The sequence below is a fragment of the Cucurbita maxima genome, unplaced genomic scaffold, assembly GCF_002738345.1.
Source record: "Cucurbita maxima cultivar Rimu unplaced genomic scaffold, Cmax_1.0 Cma_Scf00028, whole genome shotgun sequence".
Classification (NCBI taxonomy): Eukaryota; Viridiplantae; Streptophyta; class Magnoliopsida; order Cucurbitales; family Cucurbitaceae; genus Cucurbita; species Cucurbita maxima.
Genome location: NW_019272044.1, coordinates 1,861,162 through 1,879,791, shown reverse-complemented (window position 1 = coordinate 1,879,791; position 18,630 = coordinate 1,861,162). Strand labels below are relative to the sequence as shown.

General features: G+C 33.7%; 2 protein-coding genes across 3 annotated transcripts; both read left to right on the top strand.

Annotated features, from left to right (window-relative positions):
• The first annotated feature begins 519 nt into the window (after positions 1–519).
• LOC111500300 (beta-amyrin 11-oxidase-like) lies at positions 520–7,150 on the top strand. Its single transcript, XM_023152033.1, has 8 exons — positions 520–794; positions 1,476–1,959; positions 2,810–3,076; positions 5,405–5,494; positions 5,568–5,646; positions 5,718–5,824; positions 6,593–6,714; positions 6,972–7,150. The coding sequence occupies exons 1-8, from the start codon at positions 568–570 to the stop codon at positions 7,063–7,065; spliced, it is 1,470 nt and encodes a 489-aa protein (XP_023007801.1). The 5' UTR covers positions 520–567; the 3' UTR covers positions 7,066–7,150.
• Positions 7,151–12,201: 5,051 nt separating this feature from the next.
• On the top strand, positions 12,202–17,499 carry LOC111500299 (beta-amyrin 11-oxidase-like). Of its 2 annotated transcripts, none has more exons than XM_023152030.1 (8): positions 12,202–12,521; positions 13,379–13,859; positions 14,700–14,966; positions 15,611–15,700; positions 15,802–15,880; positions 15,974–16,080; positions 17,082–17,203; positions 17,292–17,499. In XM_023152030.1, the coding sequence occupies exons 1-8, from the start codon at positions 12,289–12,291 to the stop codon at positions 17,383–17,385; spliced, it is 1,473 nt and encodes a 490-aa protein (XP_023007798.1). In that variant the 5' UTR covers positions 12,202–12,288; the 3' UTR covers positions 17,386–17,499. The 2 variants fall into 2 exon arrangements, with proteins under 2 accessions (XP_023007798.1, XP_023007799.1); XM_023152031.1 differs by lacking the exon at positions 12,202–12,521 and adding an exon at positions 12,842–13,227.
• The last annotated feature ends 1,131 nt before the right edge of the window (positions 17,500–18,630 follow it).

The following is an 18,630-nucleotide window of genomic DNA, read 5'->3' as shown; positions in this document are numbered from 1 at the left end:
TTCTTTGCAAGAAGTTTAGTAGGTCTCACGCTTCAAATTGATGGTGTCTCGATATTCTCATTGACGTTAGTGCTCCCATTTTAATACATTTATAAAATACAACTCCTCAATATGATATAATTGTTTGATCTTAAAGTAGATCTTCTATAACTTCTCCAATATCTATAAACAACAATGATCGAAGTTAGTAAGTACGGTAATTAGGTAATTATATCGTTGGCTAGAATCGGTGTTCTACATATTAACAAACATTTACCAACATCGGCCTACGTCTTTTTATTCAATAAATATGTTGCTAAAAGAAAGAAAATAGGAAGAAAACGACCCCTTTTATCTGTTTTTTTTCTAAAGAAACTCTATTACAACTCACAATTCAACACATATCACTATCCAAGAAGTCTTATTTCTTAGTTACCAATCAAAAAAATATTATTGATTAGCCTTTCTCTAAGGAAAACGAGGAGCTTTAATTTAATGCAATTAGGATGAGAGATTCAACACCAAGGGGCAATACAAAATTATGTTCTTAAGGCAAGGGATCCAAAGCAAAGGTGTTTTCAGAAATCAATGGAGTTCATAAATGGGGTTTTCTTGATTCTTCCTTTGGGTTTTGTTTTAGTTTTTGAGGTTTTGAAGAGATTGAATGGTTTGTATTATGCATTGAAGTTGGGGAAAAAATGGGGCGAGCTTCCTCCTGGTGATCTCTCTTGGCCACTTCTCGGCTCTACTTTATCCTTCCTCAAATCTTTCACGGTTGGTCCACCAGAAAGCTTTATTCGTGCCTTTACCACCAGGTCTTTCTTTTCTTTCGAATTGATTTGAAAACTTTTTTTTTCTTTGCTTTTGGTGAATCTTTTCCATAAGATGTCTTTTCTCGTTCATGTCTATTTGATCATAATCAATAAAATTCTTCATCATTCTACCAAAATGCCTCTAGAAATGCTAATTCAATGACTATCATAGTTGGTTTGGAATGACTTTCTAAATGTTTAAGAAAAAGCTTTCATTTGCAAGGGTTGACTTCAAACGTCATGAAGTAACATATTTTATATACTTGTGATAGGAACGAAACCAATCTAAACAGGTTCTTGGTTTTGTAGTTATATACAAATGATGTTTTGGAGAGAATTACTTTTTATTATGAGAGTAGTAGTTAAAGCAACATATTTTTTGAATAGCTACACGTTAAGTGTGATAGGAGTGAATTTAATCCAAACATATCTATATTTTGTAGTTATAAGTGAATGAGGTAAAGTGAGATGTCTTTTTAAATTTTGTTAGAATAGTTGAAGTAACATATTTTTAAAAAAATAAAACTAACATGAATTTTTTAATTTTAACCTACGAAAATAACCGTAAACATAAGTGTTTTAGGAGTGATACCAATTCTAACACGTATGTATTTTGTAGTTATAAATGAATGAGGTGTTCGAGAGAGTTGACCATTTTTTTTACCTTAATCTTTATTGAGGTAGGTATGGGAAAGTTGACATGTACAAGACACACATTTTTGGGAGAGCAAGCATAATTGTCTGCAAACCTGAAATCTGTCGCCAAGTACTAATCGATGAAACCAAATTTGTTCCTGGTTATCCCGCCAGCATGAAAACGTTATTTGGTAGAAAGTCGCTGCACCGAGTCTCTAAGGTGGAGCACCGGAAGCTCCGACGGGTGACAACGGCGCCGATCAGCGGCCACGCTGCGCTCGAGATGTACATCGAGCATATTGAACACACAGTGATCAGCGGGTTGGAAGAATGGTCAAGTGTGGAGAAGCCATTGAAGCTGTTGACAGAGATAAAGGAGCTTACCTTCAAAATTATTTGGAACATTTTTATGGGTTCAACTTCCATAGACTATACCACAAAAGAAATGGAGGCTTTGTATAATGATATTTCACTTGGGTTCTTCTCTTTGCCCATCAACTTTCCTGGCTTCTACTTCCATAAATCTCTCAAGGTAAGCACTTTTTTTCCTTCTAATTATGTATATTAAGGCTACAAGTGAGACATTAAAATGTTATAGATTCGAATCTCAATAGGAGGTTTTAACTCAAAAAATAATTTCAAACTTAAGATATTTAGGTGATTCATTTATAAATGGTAACTTTGGACAAAAATTTAAGTATTTTTTAAGTAAATTTTTTATCATCCCGCATATAATGTAACAATTCAAGTCTATCGTTAGTAGATATTGTTCGTTTTGTCTGTTATGTATCATCATCAGTTTCACGGTTTGAAACCTCCTATGATAAGGAGAGATTTTCTCACCCTTATAAGAAATGTTTTGTTATTCTCTCCCACCAACGTAGGATTTCACAATTCATCCCCTTGGGGGCCGAGTGTTCTCGTTGGCACACTGGTTGGTGTCTAGCTCTGATATTATTTGTAACAGCTCAAGCCCACCGCTAGTAGATATTTTCCGCTTTGGCCTTTTAGGTATGACCGTCAGTCTATAGTATTAAAATGTGTATGCTAGTGAGAGGTTTACACATCCTTATAAGAAATGTTTTGTTCCTATCTCCAACTAATGTGGGATCTCACAATTCATCCCATTGGGGCCCACCGTCCTCACTGACGCACCGCCTAGTATTTGGCTCTAATACCATTTGTAATAGTTCAAACCCACCGCTAGTAGATACTGTCTATTTTGGTCCATTACGTATCGTCGTTAATCTCACCAGAGCGAGGTTTCTACACTCTTATAAGGAATGTTTTGTTCTCCTCGCCGACCAATGTGGAATCTCACATATAAATTTGCCATTAATCTCACATATGATCGGTTAACGAAAATAAATGTACGAATACAGGCTCGAAAAAGATTGCATGAAATACTTCTATCTATTGTGAATGAGAAGAGGTTGATGAAGAAAAGCAAAGGGGAAAGTTGGGAAGCACAAGATATGATGGATTTGATGATAGAAGTGGAAGATGAAGATGGAGAAGGGATGGACAATGAGACCATTGCAGATTTGATTTTTGGTAAGTTATTTGCAGGCCAGGAGACTTCAGCTTTCACTACAATGTGGGCAATTATATTTCTTACAGATCATCCACATCTGTTCCAAAAGGCCAAGGTTAGAGTTCTTTAATTTTCTAACTTGTTAATTGCATTCATTTGTCTCAATCTTATGATGTATCTATTTTTCTAAGTTATTGCGTATTAATTTTCTCTCGAATGCGTTTGTGGTTTGATACAAAAATATTTGGCTCGTCTATTAGAGTTGTGTAGTATATAACTGTGAATGTTTGATTAATCCACCACACCACCTAAATGGTGTGAAAGTTATCTTATTTATAATCAAATGAATTACAAGGATATGGAAATAGTAATAAATGGAAATAACAATAAATGGAAAGATACCTATAATAATAAGGCAAATATTTATTTGCCTTATAATAAAATATCAAATATAGTATATATATGGTAAACTATAATTTATTACTAAATATCCTTAACACCCCACCGCAAGCTAAGCGTCGGATTTAAACGAACGTGAAGCTTGAATCTGAAAAATTCAAAGAGGTTGAGAAACTCTTTTCTTGAAGATGCTAACAACCCGGTTCTTGGCCATCAAAAATTGCAGAGGGATCGCCGCTCAGTGACGATGCTGCCTTGGCTTCGGCGAGAAAATGTCTAACCCATGAAGAGGGATTGTCGCTTAGCGACGATGCTGCCTTGGCTCTGGTGAGAATATTTCTAACCCCAAGAAGTAGAAGGGGAAACGTAGAGCAAGGGACAAAGACAATGTTGAAGCCGGAAGAGTCGCCACATTGGGCGAAGGAGCCAATTTTGGCGAGAAGGGCAGTCGGAAGAGTCGCCTCATCGGACGAAGAAGCCAATTTTGGCAGGAAGGGCGGCGGCAACTTGGTTGGCGAATAGGCCAGTGCGGCACCCAGATTCCGAAGGTATATCTCTGCAAAAGGTTGATAGGTTTAGGTTAGGGTTTATGTGAAGGATGAAGGTTGATTGGGAAGAAAATGAGAGAGACTAGAGTGGCCAAGGGGAAAACCGATTTGGTTGGAAAAGGTGAGGTTGTATGTACAGAGTATGACGAAAGGTGATTTGGAGGTCAATAGGGTGGAGCCGAAGAGTAATCAATCGGCTCCGACTACGGCAGCCATGAAGACTGCCCCTGCGGCGTCAAAACCAGCAGGGGTGGTGGAGAAGAAGATTAGAGGATTCAAAAGCCATTGAAAAGAAAGGATCGGGGTTGTTAAACCGAGAGGGCTCTGATACCATGTGAATGTTTGATTAATCCACCACACCTAAATGGTGTGAAAGTTATCTTATTTATAATCAAATGAATTACAAGGATATGGAAATAGTAATAAATGGAAATAACAATAAATGGAAAGATACCTATGATAATAAGGCAAATATTAGATATTTGCCTTATAATAAAATATCAAATATAATATATATGGTAAACTATAATTTATTACTAAATATCCTTAACACCCCACCGCAAGCTAAGCGTCGGATTTAAACGAACGTGAAGCTTGAATCTGAAAAATTCAAAGAGGTTGAGAAACACTTTTCATGAAGATGCTAACAACCCGGNAAGGGGAAAACCGATTGGGTTGGAAAAGGTGAGGTTGTATGTACAGAGTATGACGAAAGGTGATTTGGAGGTCAATAGGGTGGAGCCGAAGAGTAATCAATCGGCTCCGACTACGGCAGCCATGAAGACTGCCCCTGCGGGGTCAAAACCAGCAGGGGTGGTGGAGAAGAAGATTAGAGGATTCAAAAGCCATTGAAAAGAAAGAATGAGGGTTGTTAAACCGAAAGGGCTCTGATACCATGTGAATGTTTGATTAATCCACCACACCACCTAAATGGTGTGAAAGTTATCTTATTTATAATCAAATGAATTACAAGGATATGGAAATAGTAATAAATGGAAATAACAATAAATGGAAAGATACCTATAATAATAAGGCAAATATTTATTTGCCTTATAATAAAATATCAAATATAGTATATATATGGTAAACTATAATTTATTACTAAATATCCTTAACAATAACATTAGGAAATCTACTTGTTTATCCAAAGTTATTGGGTTTACGACCATATGAATGTGATGTTCAAGTAACAAAAGGGTATATGAATAAACCGATACCATATCTAAATAGAGTGATCTTAAAAATATAATAATTAATAAGTACTTAAAAACAATAAATATTTATTACTTATAATAACAAGATCCAGGTTACTTTTTAGTGACTTAATCATAAAAATTTTGTTAAACATGTTTGATCTAACTTTTGAATACAGGTTGACTTGACTTTTGAACACAACTCAAACATATATGTGCTTGAAATTTTTTGAGATTTTTTTTTGGATGAAAACCTTAGGCGGGAGGGTATTTATGGTAATTTTTATGATTAATTTGTTTTAGGAAGAACAAGAGGATATCCTTAGTCGAAGACCTTCAACACAAAAGAGTATAAATTTCGCAGAATTTAAACAAATGAAATTTCTTTCTCAGGTATATATTTTTATCTTCAATATTGGCTATGATGCTTAAATAAACTGCATATCTAAGATATTGTAATATTCAGGTGATAGATGAGACACTTCGTCTTAGTGGTATTACATTTGCTACTTTTCGTGAGGCAACAACTGACGTTAATATCAATGGTTAGTCATCAATAAAGAAAGCTTCGTTTGAATTATAATCCTTATTTTGATTGATCTTAATCATGTTTTAGGTAAACTTATACCAAAAGGATGGAAAGTCATACTTTGGCTTCGAGAGCTTTACATGGATGAAGAGCTACATCCTTCCCCACAAGACTTCAATCCATCAAGATGGGATGTATGCAATCATTTTCCATATTTGTTAAATCCTTTATTATTATTTTTGTTACTTAAAATCATAGTCTACATGCAATAAATATAGGTCTAAACTAATTAGAATATCATTTTAGTCTTTTAAGTATAACAGATTAAGTCCATCCTTCGTAGATATTGTCTTCTTCGACTCGTTATGTATCGGGGTTAGCTTCACAGTTTTAAATGCATCTGCTAGAAAGATTTTCACACTCTTCTAAGAAATGTCTCGTTCCCCGTCTTCGGATCTCATACTAAGTTTTAAATACAATTTCTATTTTGTCCTTCAATTTCAAATTGTTACGGTTTTACCTAGTTTAGTTTTTCACACCCATTTGATTTATTATTATTTTTTTTTTTTTGTACCATCTAGATTTTACACTTTTACTCATAGGTCAATAATGCTCATTTTTAGTGTCAAGTCTTTGACTTTGGATTAACGAGTTTAAAATAGTTATGATGTGGATTGTTAAAGCTTAACTCGAAAAATTCATGAATTTGTATAAGATCTGGAATCTTATGAACCAAATGAAAATTGAACTCATAATTCTAAGGTAAAGATGTAATGTTTTAACATTTAATGACGAAAATTGAAACTAAACTCAAAATGAATAATACACATTTTGACACGTATCAATTAAATGGAAACTATACTCAAAATTCATAGACGAAGATTGTATTTTTCTCTCCCGTTGTTAAACTATTTATAACCGTTAATGTTGTTTTTTACCATTTGATAATTTATGTTGAACAGAATTTTATCAGCAATCCAGGTGCTTTTACCCCATTTGGATTAGGAGTCCGAATGTGCCCGGGACGTGATCTTGCCAAGCTCGAGATCTCAATTTTCCTTCACTATTTTCTCCTCAATTACAAGTGAGTTTGTTCCAACTTTTCTTCTATAAACTCTTACCACAAATAAATATAAGCTTTTAAAGACTTGTTTGGTGACGTTTTTATGTTACTCATTCCGTTTTTAATAGAAAAAAGCATTTTGAAAAAATAAAAAACAAGAATGATGAACAGTAACCAAATATTTATTGAGTACAGAGTTCATAAAATAAAATCATTATCGAACATACCTTAATTCTTTCACAATATATCGTTAATATATATGTGTTTCGTGAATGTAGGATTGAGCGTTATAATCCACAATGCCAATTGACTTATCTACCAATTCCTTATCCCAAAGACAAATGCTTGGCAAGAGTGCTGAAAACTGCATGACAACGACTATAAGTTCTTATCAATCTTATTTATCCCAACAAATGAACTTTATGATTGTATTAAGCTTTTGAAATATGGTATATGTTTGTGCGCTTATGTACTCATCCAAATTTAATAATTAATACTTTGTTATTACTATAATCATGAAAGAATTTAATTTTGTACAAAACTTTTCAAGGTACAAACTAGATATTTTTGCTGCATTTCCTTTCATTTATGAACATTGTATGTCCTTTGGGCATAGTGTTTATTGTTTTCATATTCTAGATTTAACTATAGGTATCAACTTCATGAATTCCCTTTTAGAACACATCGACCTTCACCCTATGGAAGAAGTTCTTCTCTTTACTCACGGCTCACTCACATCATCGTTTAGAGTCTTAAAAACATTTTCAACTTAGACATTTTCACCTACTTTTTTCTCTTTTCGGATGGTAAATTTTTCTCAGAACATGGAATGTGAATCTAATCCATATTTGAATTGAAACTGAGATATTGATGCAAGTTCTTCCGATGTTCACAATAAATCTCTAAAAATTGGCTATTTATCCCTCTGTGAACGAATGAATTGGATCAAGTAAATAACTCGAAGAACGAATGAACCGGATCGAATTGGAAAATTGAAAGTGGTGAACTTTATACTATCAACCTCACCATCATCTGCATTATTTGCTTCCTGGATCCCTTTTCCACGATAAGAAGTTGAGAAGTCTTCAAGTAAATCAATTTTTCTCGGATTCTCTTCCTTTTTCTCGACAGAAAAAAAGTTGAAGTTATTTAGAATGGTTGGAATCCTACGTTGACTCACGAATAGGAATATCATAGGTATACTAAAGGATATTATTTCAATTGGTATGAGATGTTTTGAAAAATCCAAAAGTGAAGTCATGAGAATTTATGGGTAGAGTGGATAATATCATACCATTGTAGAGATTACGTATTCCTATCTAATATTTTTATCTTAAGAAAAATAAAAATTTAAATAAATGACGAAATCCATCCCAGCCAATTTAATCTATATTTTATGTTTCGATTAAAAAAATTTACAAAACATTTGGCAAAATTATCACAAAAGACAAAATGGGAAAAACTTAAATTTAATTAAGGAAAATGACATGAAATAAACAAAGGCATAGAAATCTTAATCACAAAAATTTCAAATCTTTCTCATTCCAACGAAAGTAAGCAATTAAAAATAATTTCTTCACATTGAAACTAAAGAATTTAAAATTATTGATTGAACTTTCTTCATTCCAAGCATAACGAATAGTCATCGCAGCTACCTCTTTACTAATATTATCGTTGACACTCTTTTTTCTTTATTCAATATATATATTGCTGAAAGCTAGAAATATAGGAAGGAAGAAAACGACCGCTTAACTGTTCTTGAATAAAGAAAATAGATTGCAGCTCATCTCTATCCTAGAAGATTTATTTATGGGGGGCAAATAAAAAAATATTATTGATTAGCTTTTCTCTTAAGAAAACGAGCTTCTTTAATTTAATATCACTAGGATGAGAGATTCAACACCAGGAGGCAATACAAAATTGTATCGATAAGGCAAGGGATCGAAAGCAAAGGTATTAGCTGCATAATTCTTCCACACGAGAAGTATCGATGAGGTAAGCTCCTTGTTAATAAAGATATTCATTTAACCCGCAAGAAACCATTATGAATAAGTTGCAAAATTTCCGTTTAAAAGAGAAATGGAAGATAGAGTGAGAAGAAATTTTTTTATGTTGGCTAAATGAGACCGGGGATAGAGAGATTATGATCTCCGTCCTTATTCTGCCCTAAAAAGATTTGCTGATACCACCACATTTAAATGGTGGTAAAAGTTCTCTATTTATAATCATTTACACGATAGAAAATTATGATAAATTACAAATCTGATCAAAGAATAATAAAATAATAATAAATGAATACAAGATATTTGCATTTAATAAAAACACAAATATGTAAATGGTGATATAAAATATTTGCCTATAATAAACGGTCAAATATGATACATATGGTACACGGTAATTCAATGATAAATATCCTTAACACCTCTCCCGCAAGCTGAGCGTCGGATTTGAACGAACGTAAAATTTGGATACGAAAAATTTAAAGAGAGGTTAAGAAACACTTTTTTTGAAGATGTCAGCAACTTTGAAATGGAAAGTACATAATATGTGTTAAACGAAGGCCTCTGGTACCATATGATTAAACCACCACACCTATATTTATAATCATTTACAAAACAAAGAATTATGGTAAATTACAAATGATAGTGAAAGAACCATAAGAGAAGAATAATAAATGAATATCATATAAAAAGGCAAATAGGTAAGCCCTACGTAAGATGTTTGTCGGTAACAAACTGCTAAACTATATATATCGTAATTTAAGACTAAATATCGTTTAAGACACCCAACCATACATTTATTTTTTAATTCAAAAATGTGAAAAGGTGGACAAGGATGTGGATGATCTGTAGAATCAGTTTTTGAAAATGAGTATAAAGGTTGTAAGTGTAACAACCCAAGTCAAACGGTAATAAAGACTATAAATTTTGTAATCAATGTTTTCCAACTTCTATGGGTTCTTTTTCCAACTTTCTTGTCTTTTCTCTTAATCTCGAAGTTCGTGTTCGTGTTTGTGTTTGAACTTGTTGTTGACTGGCTATTGAAGTTTGTTGTTAAGATCCCTATATATCTCCCCATCCATTGTCTCTTTAATCTAAACAACTAGTCTTAGTCGATCTAAATCTCAAATTGGTCTAAAATATTCTCTAATCCGACTCAATTTAACTCGGGTATATTCTACATTTTCAAGCAAAGGTACTTAGCTCGCCTCTAATCCTCTTGATCATGTTGTTATTTGATATGGATGTGAGTGTTAAGAACTATTGTCTATTTTGAGCCTAATCTTTTAGGATTTTATTTTAGTTTTTTAAAAAGTTTCACGATAGTATCTCTTACTTATATATCTTAGATCTTTCCCTTAATTAGGCAAAGTGAGATTCCAATAATTCTCTTTTCGAACAAAGTACACCATTGGGTCTCTCTTAAAAAATCATCTGTCCTCTATCACTATTCTAAATATTTCTCTATTTGGAGAACATTGCTAGTCCAATAGGCTCACATAGAAACTTTCTATAACACCAATCCCGACAGGTACATAAACTTTATAAGTTTCTCTCTTTTTAACTTTAGACTACTTGAATTTTTTGAGGGCCTTAGAAATGATGGAAAAAAAAAAATCTTTCTCATTATTACAATGGATCAAAAATTGTGTCGAGTATATACTTCGCCTTTATTGTATTAAAACGCTGGCTTGTAAACACAAAAGTATTGTACGCACTCTACTTAAAAGATTAAATTAGTAATTACTGGAAGAATTCGGAAGAATTCTTTATCGAACAAGAACAAGTTCTTTCTTTGATCTTTCCAAGAGCTTCTTTCACTTTAAAGAGAATATACCGGGGAAATTTTGGTATTTGGAAATTATTTGCATCAATGGTTTGGCCAATCATGAATGATTGGAAGATGGCTACGAGGCTACACAAAATCATCCATCCAAAATGATTATGTGAAAGTTGTCAAGTCTCAAAGCAAGCAAGATTGTTTTTTCAAGCTCAAACTAGTTTCCGTATTGGGCGACCCTTGCAACTTGTGCATGCAGATTTATGTGACCCGATCACTACATTTTTAATTGCTAGTAAAAGTATTTTCTCTTATTTGCTAACAATTATAGCTATGTAGATGTACATACTCAAAGAAAAAAGTGACATTATGTGGATTCAAGAATTTTAAAAAATTTGTTAAAAACGGATTTGGTCACAAGCTAAAAATCATGTTCCGAGACCGAGGTACGAGTTTTTATCCAAGAACTTCTCAAAGTTTTGCAAAAAGGAAGGCATTAGAGCATCAACTCACCGCACTGTACACCCCACAACAAAGCAATATGGTTGAGCGAAGAAATCATACCATAATGAATACTCACAGAAGCTTACTCAAAAGCATGCTAGTCCAACGATTTTTTGGGGCAAGACAATACGACATACGAGTTATCTTCTAATTTACTTTTAGACAAAGGCATGGACACTCATACCCCTATCAAAGCATGGTTTGGTATGAAACCGTAGTTCGAGCATCGAAGAGTCTTCCGATGTACAGCATATACTAAGACTGCAAAACCATTTATTAAGAAGCTTGATTGAAAAACTACACTTTGGCGTAGAAAATGGGATCATGGCTCCCCGGTTGTATAATCCTCCACATGAAAAAAAAAATCATGTTAGCATAGATGTTGTATTCGAAGAAAAGAAGAAGTAGAATTGGTGTAGTGTTGGCGACAACAAACAAACTATTGCAAAGTTCATAACTCTAAAAGACGGGAGAAGTGGTAGACTTTGAAAGTGCACAGATACTAACAACAAAAAGTACATACATACAATCACCAATGACACTGAAAGTTGTGACGAATTCTTCAGAACAAGGGAGCTCACGCGAGAGCATAGATGGTGGACCAAAAAAATTGTGCTCTCTCTAAAATTTACATCTACAACAAATATGTGATTGCATTGATGAAGAATCTAATATTTCAAAGATGCAGTTAACACATCGACACTCACTTCCACTTCCTCATTTGTGAGTCAGAGAAACAATAGATTGTTGTGGAGTTTATATGCACTAGAGAGCAACGTGCGGATATTCTCACTAAGGCCCTAGCAAGGATTAAATTTACAAATATGAGAGAGTTGTTCAAAGTGAAAAATCTCAAGCAAAATCAAGCTTATAGAGAGATTGTGGATCAATAAGTTTGACTCGGTGTCTCAAGCAAACTCAAGTTGTTCTTTCTATCTTATCGATTGATTTTAGTTTGCTTCAATCAAGGCCCGAACAATGAGAATGCGTCAAATGTCATAATATTTAGGATTTATTTTATGTAATATTTTAATTGAAGTCTACTAAATAAATAAAAGCAATTATTAGTATCTTATAAGCCCCTGATCTCTTAACACCTGAAAAACAATTCATTAAGGTCAACTTAGGAAAGATAATGGATTCAGTTTCCTATATTATAATCTAAATTATGCTTCACGAGTTCACCATAATTTATTACAACACGTTTCCTTTTATCTCTCTTTAATTTTTTTTCTTTTTTTCCTCCAAGTCTTGGATTCTTCGACCAAATTATTAAAGGGGACAGGAAGCTTGGTGAGCTATGAACAATAAATGTTAGCAATGGAGGTGAAGAACTGGTTGGTGTTGATTGTTGCAGCCTTTGTGTTTGTTTTGGGGATTTTGAAGAGACTAAATGGTTGGTATTATGCGGCCAAGCTTGGGAAAACATGGCCTAAGCTTCCTCCTGGTCATATGGGTTGGCCTCTTCTTGGTTCTACCATATTGTTCCTCAAGAGTTTCAGCTCTGGTCAGCCAAGAAATTTCATTCGCAGCTTTTACATAAGGTCTCTTCTTCATCCCTTTGATTCAAAGCTTATGTTCAATATGTTCCAATAATATATTTCTTCATCATTTTGTTCAAAAATACTTTTATGAAAGTAATCTTTCATAAAAGTTCAAAAAGTACGATATTTGGAATCTATTTTTCATGTAAAGTCACTGTCACACACCGTTTTTTAGTCTCAATTTTCGTCAAACCCTCTAATATATTATTACTGTAAAGTTCAAGATCATTTTGTGTAATTTAGCATTCATTAACATGTAATAGCTATTTTGAAACCCAGGTTGGTTGGAGAGGGGAACAAAACATTTCTTACAAGGGTGTGGAAACCTCTCCCTAGTATACCGCGTTTTAAAATCGTGAGACTAACGTAACGGACTAAAGTGGACAATATGGTACAAGAGTCAGACAACGAGTGGTGTGCCAGCAAGTACACTAGGCTCATAAGGAAGGTGGATTGTGAGATCTCACATCCGTTGAAAAGGAGAAAAGAAGTGGAAATATCCCAAATCGGTTAGAGAAGGGTAAGGAAGTGGAAATATCCCTCATCAGTTGGAAAGGGGTAAGTAAGTGAAAATATCCACTTGAGCCTGATGGCGATACGTAACTTGCTAAAGCGGACAATATCTGCTAGCGGTGGGCTAGAGCCGTTACAGAAAATATCTCCGTAAATATAACAGGTCAAAGCAGACAATATCTACTAGCGGTGGGTAAGAGCCATTACCGAAATTGTTATGAATGTCAGCAAATTATCAATATGATTGATTATTAAGATATCGATCAAAATATTACGAGCTCGAATGATAACAATAGAGACACTATTTCGATATCTCTCATCGAACTTCTTTTCTTTTTTTACAGATATGGGAAATGTGATATGTACAAAACACACATACTTGGTAGAGCAACTATAATTGTTTGTACATCTGAACTTTGTCGTCAAGTTTTAGGTGATGAACACAACTTCAAACCTAGTTTTCCTGTAAGCATCAATAGGTTAACCGGTAGAAAGTCACTGATACAAGTGTTCAAGGCGGAGCACAAGCGCCTTCGGCGGCTGACGACGGCGCCGATCAGCGGCCACGCAGCGCTGAAGATGTACATCAATGGTATTGAACACACAGTGATGAGTGGTTTAGAGGAATGGGCAAGCATGAAGAACCCAATTGAGCTATTGTCAGAGATGAAGAAGCTGACCTTCAAAATAATTTGGAACATTTTCATGGGTTCTTCTTTGGAGTATTCCATTGATGAAATGGTGGTTTTGTTTTCTCAAGTTGCAATAGGCTTTATATCTTTACCCATCAACTCTCCTGGCTTCAACTTCCACCAATCACTCAAGGTAACTCCCTATCTTCTTGTTTGGCTGTTTTGCCTTTTATCTTTATTAGTCAATAATTGACCTGCATATAGAGTGGAGAGGAGAACGATACATTCTTTATAAGGATATAGAAACCTCTTCACAGCAGATGCATTTTAAAAAGATTTTGGAGAAGCCTGAAAAAAAAAGTCAAAGAAGACAATATCTAGTACTGGGTTTGGGCCATTACACCATAATAATTAACTTGTATCAAAATACGAAGTCAGACCATAGGGTAGAGATGCATTTCTTATATTCGTCTCCGCCTCCTATTTCAATTTTCATCTCCGTGAAATTCTTCATTTTTTTTTCAAGGATCTGGTTTCTCAAAACAATCTTCTTCTCATCTTTTATACTAAGAATATTGATTAAGTCATCCTAATAAATTTACTAATATTTCATGACAAAAATATAATATAATGTTCAATATAATATCTAGAAACTCAAATTTCAATATTACGACATAGTATTTCACACATAAATATATATAAAGTGGGCGGAGCGGAATTTGGCATACCATTCAAAACTTACCTGGTTAGAAATTTGTTAGACTGTTATTCATATCAACATCACAATCATTCCAAGCCCCAATTTTCATCCTAAAATTCTAATAGATTTCTCCTCATTTCTAAAAAAAATATATATATATATATTCAAGAGTAATATTACAACTTTTGAAAAAAATGTGAGTATGTGGTATTTTTGTAGTTTAACTTAAATTTTAGAATTGACAGAGAATTCGTTAAAAACGCTAATTGAATTAATAAATGTTCGTGTAAATTATAGCTTAGAACAATTGATTCCTTTTCTTTTCTTATATAGGCTAGAAAGAAGTTGCTCAACATACTTCAATCCATCATCAACCAAAAGAGACTGGCGAAGAACATGCAAGGAAAAAGTTGGGAAGCCAAAGATATGATGGATTTGCTTATGGACGTGAAAGATGAAGATGGTGAAGAGTTGGATGATGAAACCATTATAGATTTGATATTTGGTAACTTATTTGCAGGCCATGAAACTTCATCTATTACAGCAATGTGGGCTGTTTTGTTTCTTACAAAGCATCCACATGTTTTTCAAAGAGCCAAGGTTAGTACTAACGTTTAAAAGTTGCAATAATATCGTAAATTTTCAAAAACTTTCAATACAAGTTCGAAAATACTTTTTAATTTTAGTATTTTTACGGTTAGTACAGTGTTTTAAAATTATTCATGAACTTTCTAGAGTAACATTAAAATGGGTTAATGCTACTATTAAAATTTTATCATTTTTTTTAATATAGTATTAACCATATAAATATATTTGAATCGTTTAAAAAAAGTTGAAATATATTAATAAAATTCTTTGAATGTCGAGAAGCTCCATGTTAATATAAGAATAATGCTCTAAATATCATGTTAACATAAGAATGATGTTCTCTAATACTTATTAAGAATGATGCTTTCATTTTAAACATGATATTAGAGCATCATATTCTTAGCATGGTATCAATAACTTTTTTTTAAAAAAAGTACCATTTCTATCCAAAATTAATGGTGTATTTTTAAATTTTTTTTTAACGGTAAGAGTATTACTGAAATTTTTAAAAGTTTATAAATATTTTTGGAACCATGTACAAAATTTAAAGATATTTTTATTAATTTATCTACCTAAATTATTTAATAGTTGATTTTAATTTATATATGTTAGTATTTATTATATGATCCATTATTTATAAAATATATTTGTTTTAGGAAGAACAAGAACATATCGTGACACAAAGACCCACGACTCAAAAGGGTATAACTATCTCGAATATTAAACAGATGAAATTTCTTTATCAGGTATATTTTTAATATTTATTTTCCTTGAAATTGATTTAGAAAATTAAAATTGAGGAGGTATATATATATATATTACAAGAGTATTATTTTTCATATTTTAGGTCATAGATGAGACGCTTCGTGCTAGTGGAGTTACATTTATGGTTTTCCGTGAAGCATTAGCGGATGTCGAAATTAATGGTAAGTTATTAAATATACTTTTGAAGAAGAAATTATAATAATTTATTTTTAATAATATTGGGTTATGTTATTATTGTTTTTTATTTTATTTAGGTAAAATTATACCAAAGGGATGGAAAGTCATACCTTGGTTTGGAGAGCTTTTCACCGATGAAAAATATTTTCCTTCCCCACAAGAGTTCAACCCTTCAAGATGGGATGTATGTTTCTCAACCCTTTCTTTTCCAATCGAAGTTATTGGATTAATCACTTTTTTAATGCAATATGTGAGATATCATTATGCTAAACTTAGCTTAATTTAATAACTTCTCCTAATCATATTTTAAAAAGACTCCATCACTTGTGAGATTCCATATTGGTTGGAGAGGAAACAAAGCAATTTTATAAAATTCTGGAAACCTCTCTCTAGCCGCCTTAAAATCGTGAGGCTGACTATCAAAGCAGTCACCGTGATGTGTGTCAGCGAGTCCCCAAGGGGTGGTCTTGAGATGGTGAGATCCCACATTGATTGATGGATTGTGAGATTCCATATTGATTGAAGAGGGAACATAATATTTTTCATAAGATTTCTTAAAACCTTGAGGCTGCTAGCGAAGCACTTTAGGATGTGGTGGATTGTGAGCATTTTTTATAAGACTTCTTAAGATCGTGAGGTGGCTAGCGAAGCATTTTAGGGTGTGGTGGATTGTGAGCATTTCTTATAAGACTTCTTAAAACCGTGAGGCTCCTAACGAAACATTTCAAAGAGTAGTTGATTGTGAGATCCCACATTCATTAAAGAGGAAAATGAAACATTCATTGTAAGATTGTGAGATCCCACCTTGATCGAAGAGGGGAATGAAACATTCCTTATAAGACATTTTAAAGTCATGAGTCAGCTAGCAAAGTATTCCTTATGAGATTCTATATCGGCTAGCGGTGAACTTGAGTTATTATATAACCTTAAGAATTTAAGCCACCCATATTTAGATTGGATTATCAACTTAGAATTCAAACAAAAGATCATGAGTATACAAGGAACACTATATTCATTAGTACGAGATCTTTTAAGAATTTATGTTCAAAGTGGACAATATAATACCATTGTAGACGTTCGTTATTCCTATCATCCAACGAAACGTATAACGGTTTGCTATCCATTTCCTTTCCCCTTTGATTTAATGGCACATATTGAATGGAATTTTGGTTGTTGTTTGTAAAGAATTATGTAGCCACGCCAGGAGTATTCATCCCTTTTGGATCAGGAAGCAGGCATTGCCCCGGAAGTGATCTTGCCAAGTTCGAAGTCTCAATTTTTCTTCATTATTTTCTCCTCAATTACAAGTCAGTTTTCTCTTAACTTTTCATTAATTAATAGATTTAAACATGAACATTATCTTAATTACTACACAATTATTTTGTAATAATGCAGGGTTGAACTACTTAATCCAAATTGTAAGTTGACTTGCTTGCCATTTCCTCATCCCAAAGACAAAGGCTTGGCAAGAGTGTATAAAGTTGAATGAAAATATATATGATTCAACTATATTGTATATTTGTGATTGTAAAATAAATTGTAACAATTTATATGATTTGAACATTACTATATGAATGCTATGAAAAAAAAATTCTAAGCTTAATCAAGTAAATGTACGTAGAAGATAAAAAAAGTCGAATGGAAAATTTAAATCATAAAAATAAACTTTAAACTACGTAACAAAGGATTTTAAAATTTGAAAATCGAACTCTGACTAACTATTCGATGACTTTATTGCAAGTACATTCAATTGTTTAAAATGTCAAATACCAATGCTTATATATAAATATGCCTATGATTATTAGGGTTGTAGTAGGGAAAACCTTGTCTTGGATTGTAGTTTTTTTCTTTATACTCGAGATTTATATCACATTCATACACTTCAAAATATATAGTTTTGTGTGCATCACTTCATGCACACGAACCCATTATGTATAACACCAGAGTTCTGATGAGAATTAATTTTTCAATTTTTACCTATTATGTGATGTCTCACTTTGGTTGGGGAGAAAAACAAAACACCCTTTATAAGGGTATGGAAACCTCCCCTAGCAGATGCATTTTAAAGCCTTGAGGGGAAGCTCGAAAGAGAGCCCAAAGAGGACAATATCTGCTAGCGGTGGATCTGGATCATTACAAATGGTATTAGAGCCAGACACTGGACTATGTGCCAGCGAGGAGGTTGTTCCCCAAAGGGGGTAAACACGAGAAGGTGTGTCAATAAGGACGCTGGGCCCAAAAGGGGGGTGGATTAGGCGGGGTCCCACATCAAAAGGAAATAGTGCTAGCAAGGACGCTGGACCGAAGGGGGGTGGATTTTGATGTCCTGGTTGGGAGGAGAACAAAACACTCTTTATAAGGGTATAGAAACCTCTCCGTGGGGGTCACATATCAATTGGAGAAAGGAAAGGGTGCCAGTGAGGATGCTGGGCCCGAAGGGGGGGGGGGGGNGGGGGGGGGGGGGGGGGGGTGTATTGTGATGTCCTACATTAGAAACCTCCCGCGGGGGTCCCACATCAATTGGAGAAAGGAAAGAGTGCTAGAGAGGACGCTGGGCCCGAAGGGTGGTGGATTGTGATGTCCCACATTGGTTGGGAGGAGAACAAAACACTCTTTATAAGGGTATAGAAACCTACCTTTAAAGCTTTGAGGGGAAACCCAAAAAGTAGACTTCAAGATGGTGTAGAAGAGAAAAATACTTAGAAATTTTCAAAAACTCGAGAAAAATATAAAA

Bases quoted from the DNA above. Each gene is read 5' to 3' on its own strand.
- LOC111500299 (XM_023152030.1), top strand. From the start codon at position 12,289: ATGTTAGCAATGGAGGTGAAGAACTGGTTGGTGTTGATTGTTGCAGCC. The intron at 12,522-13,378 runs GTCTCTTCTTCA...CTTTTTTTACAG, and splicing joins ATTCGCAGCTTTTACATAAG to ATATGGGAAATGTGATATGT. The intron at 15,881-15,973 runs GTAAGTTATTAA...TATTTTATTTAG, and splicing joins AGCGGATGTCGAAATTAATG to GTAAAATTATACCAAAGGGA.
- LOC111500300 (XM_023152033.1), top strand. From the start codon at position 568: ATGGAGTTCATAAATGGGGTTTTCTTGATTCTTCCTTTGGGTTTTGTT. The intron at 5,647-5,717 runs GTTAGTCATCAA...ATCATGTTTTAG, and splicing joins AACTGACGTTAATATCAATG to GTAAACTTATACCAAAAGGA. The intron at 5,825-6,592 runs GTATGCAATCAT...TATGTTGAACAG, and splicing joins TCAATCCATCAAGATGGGAT to AATTTTATCAGCAATCCAGG.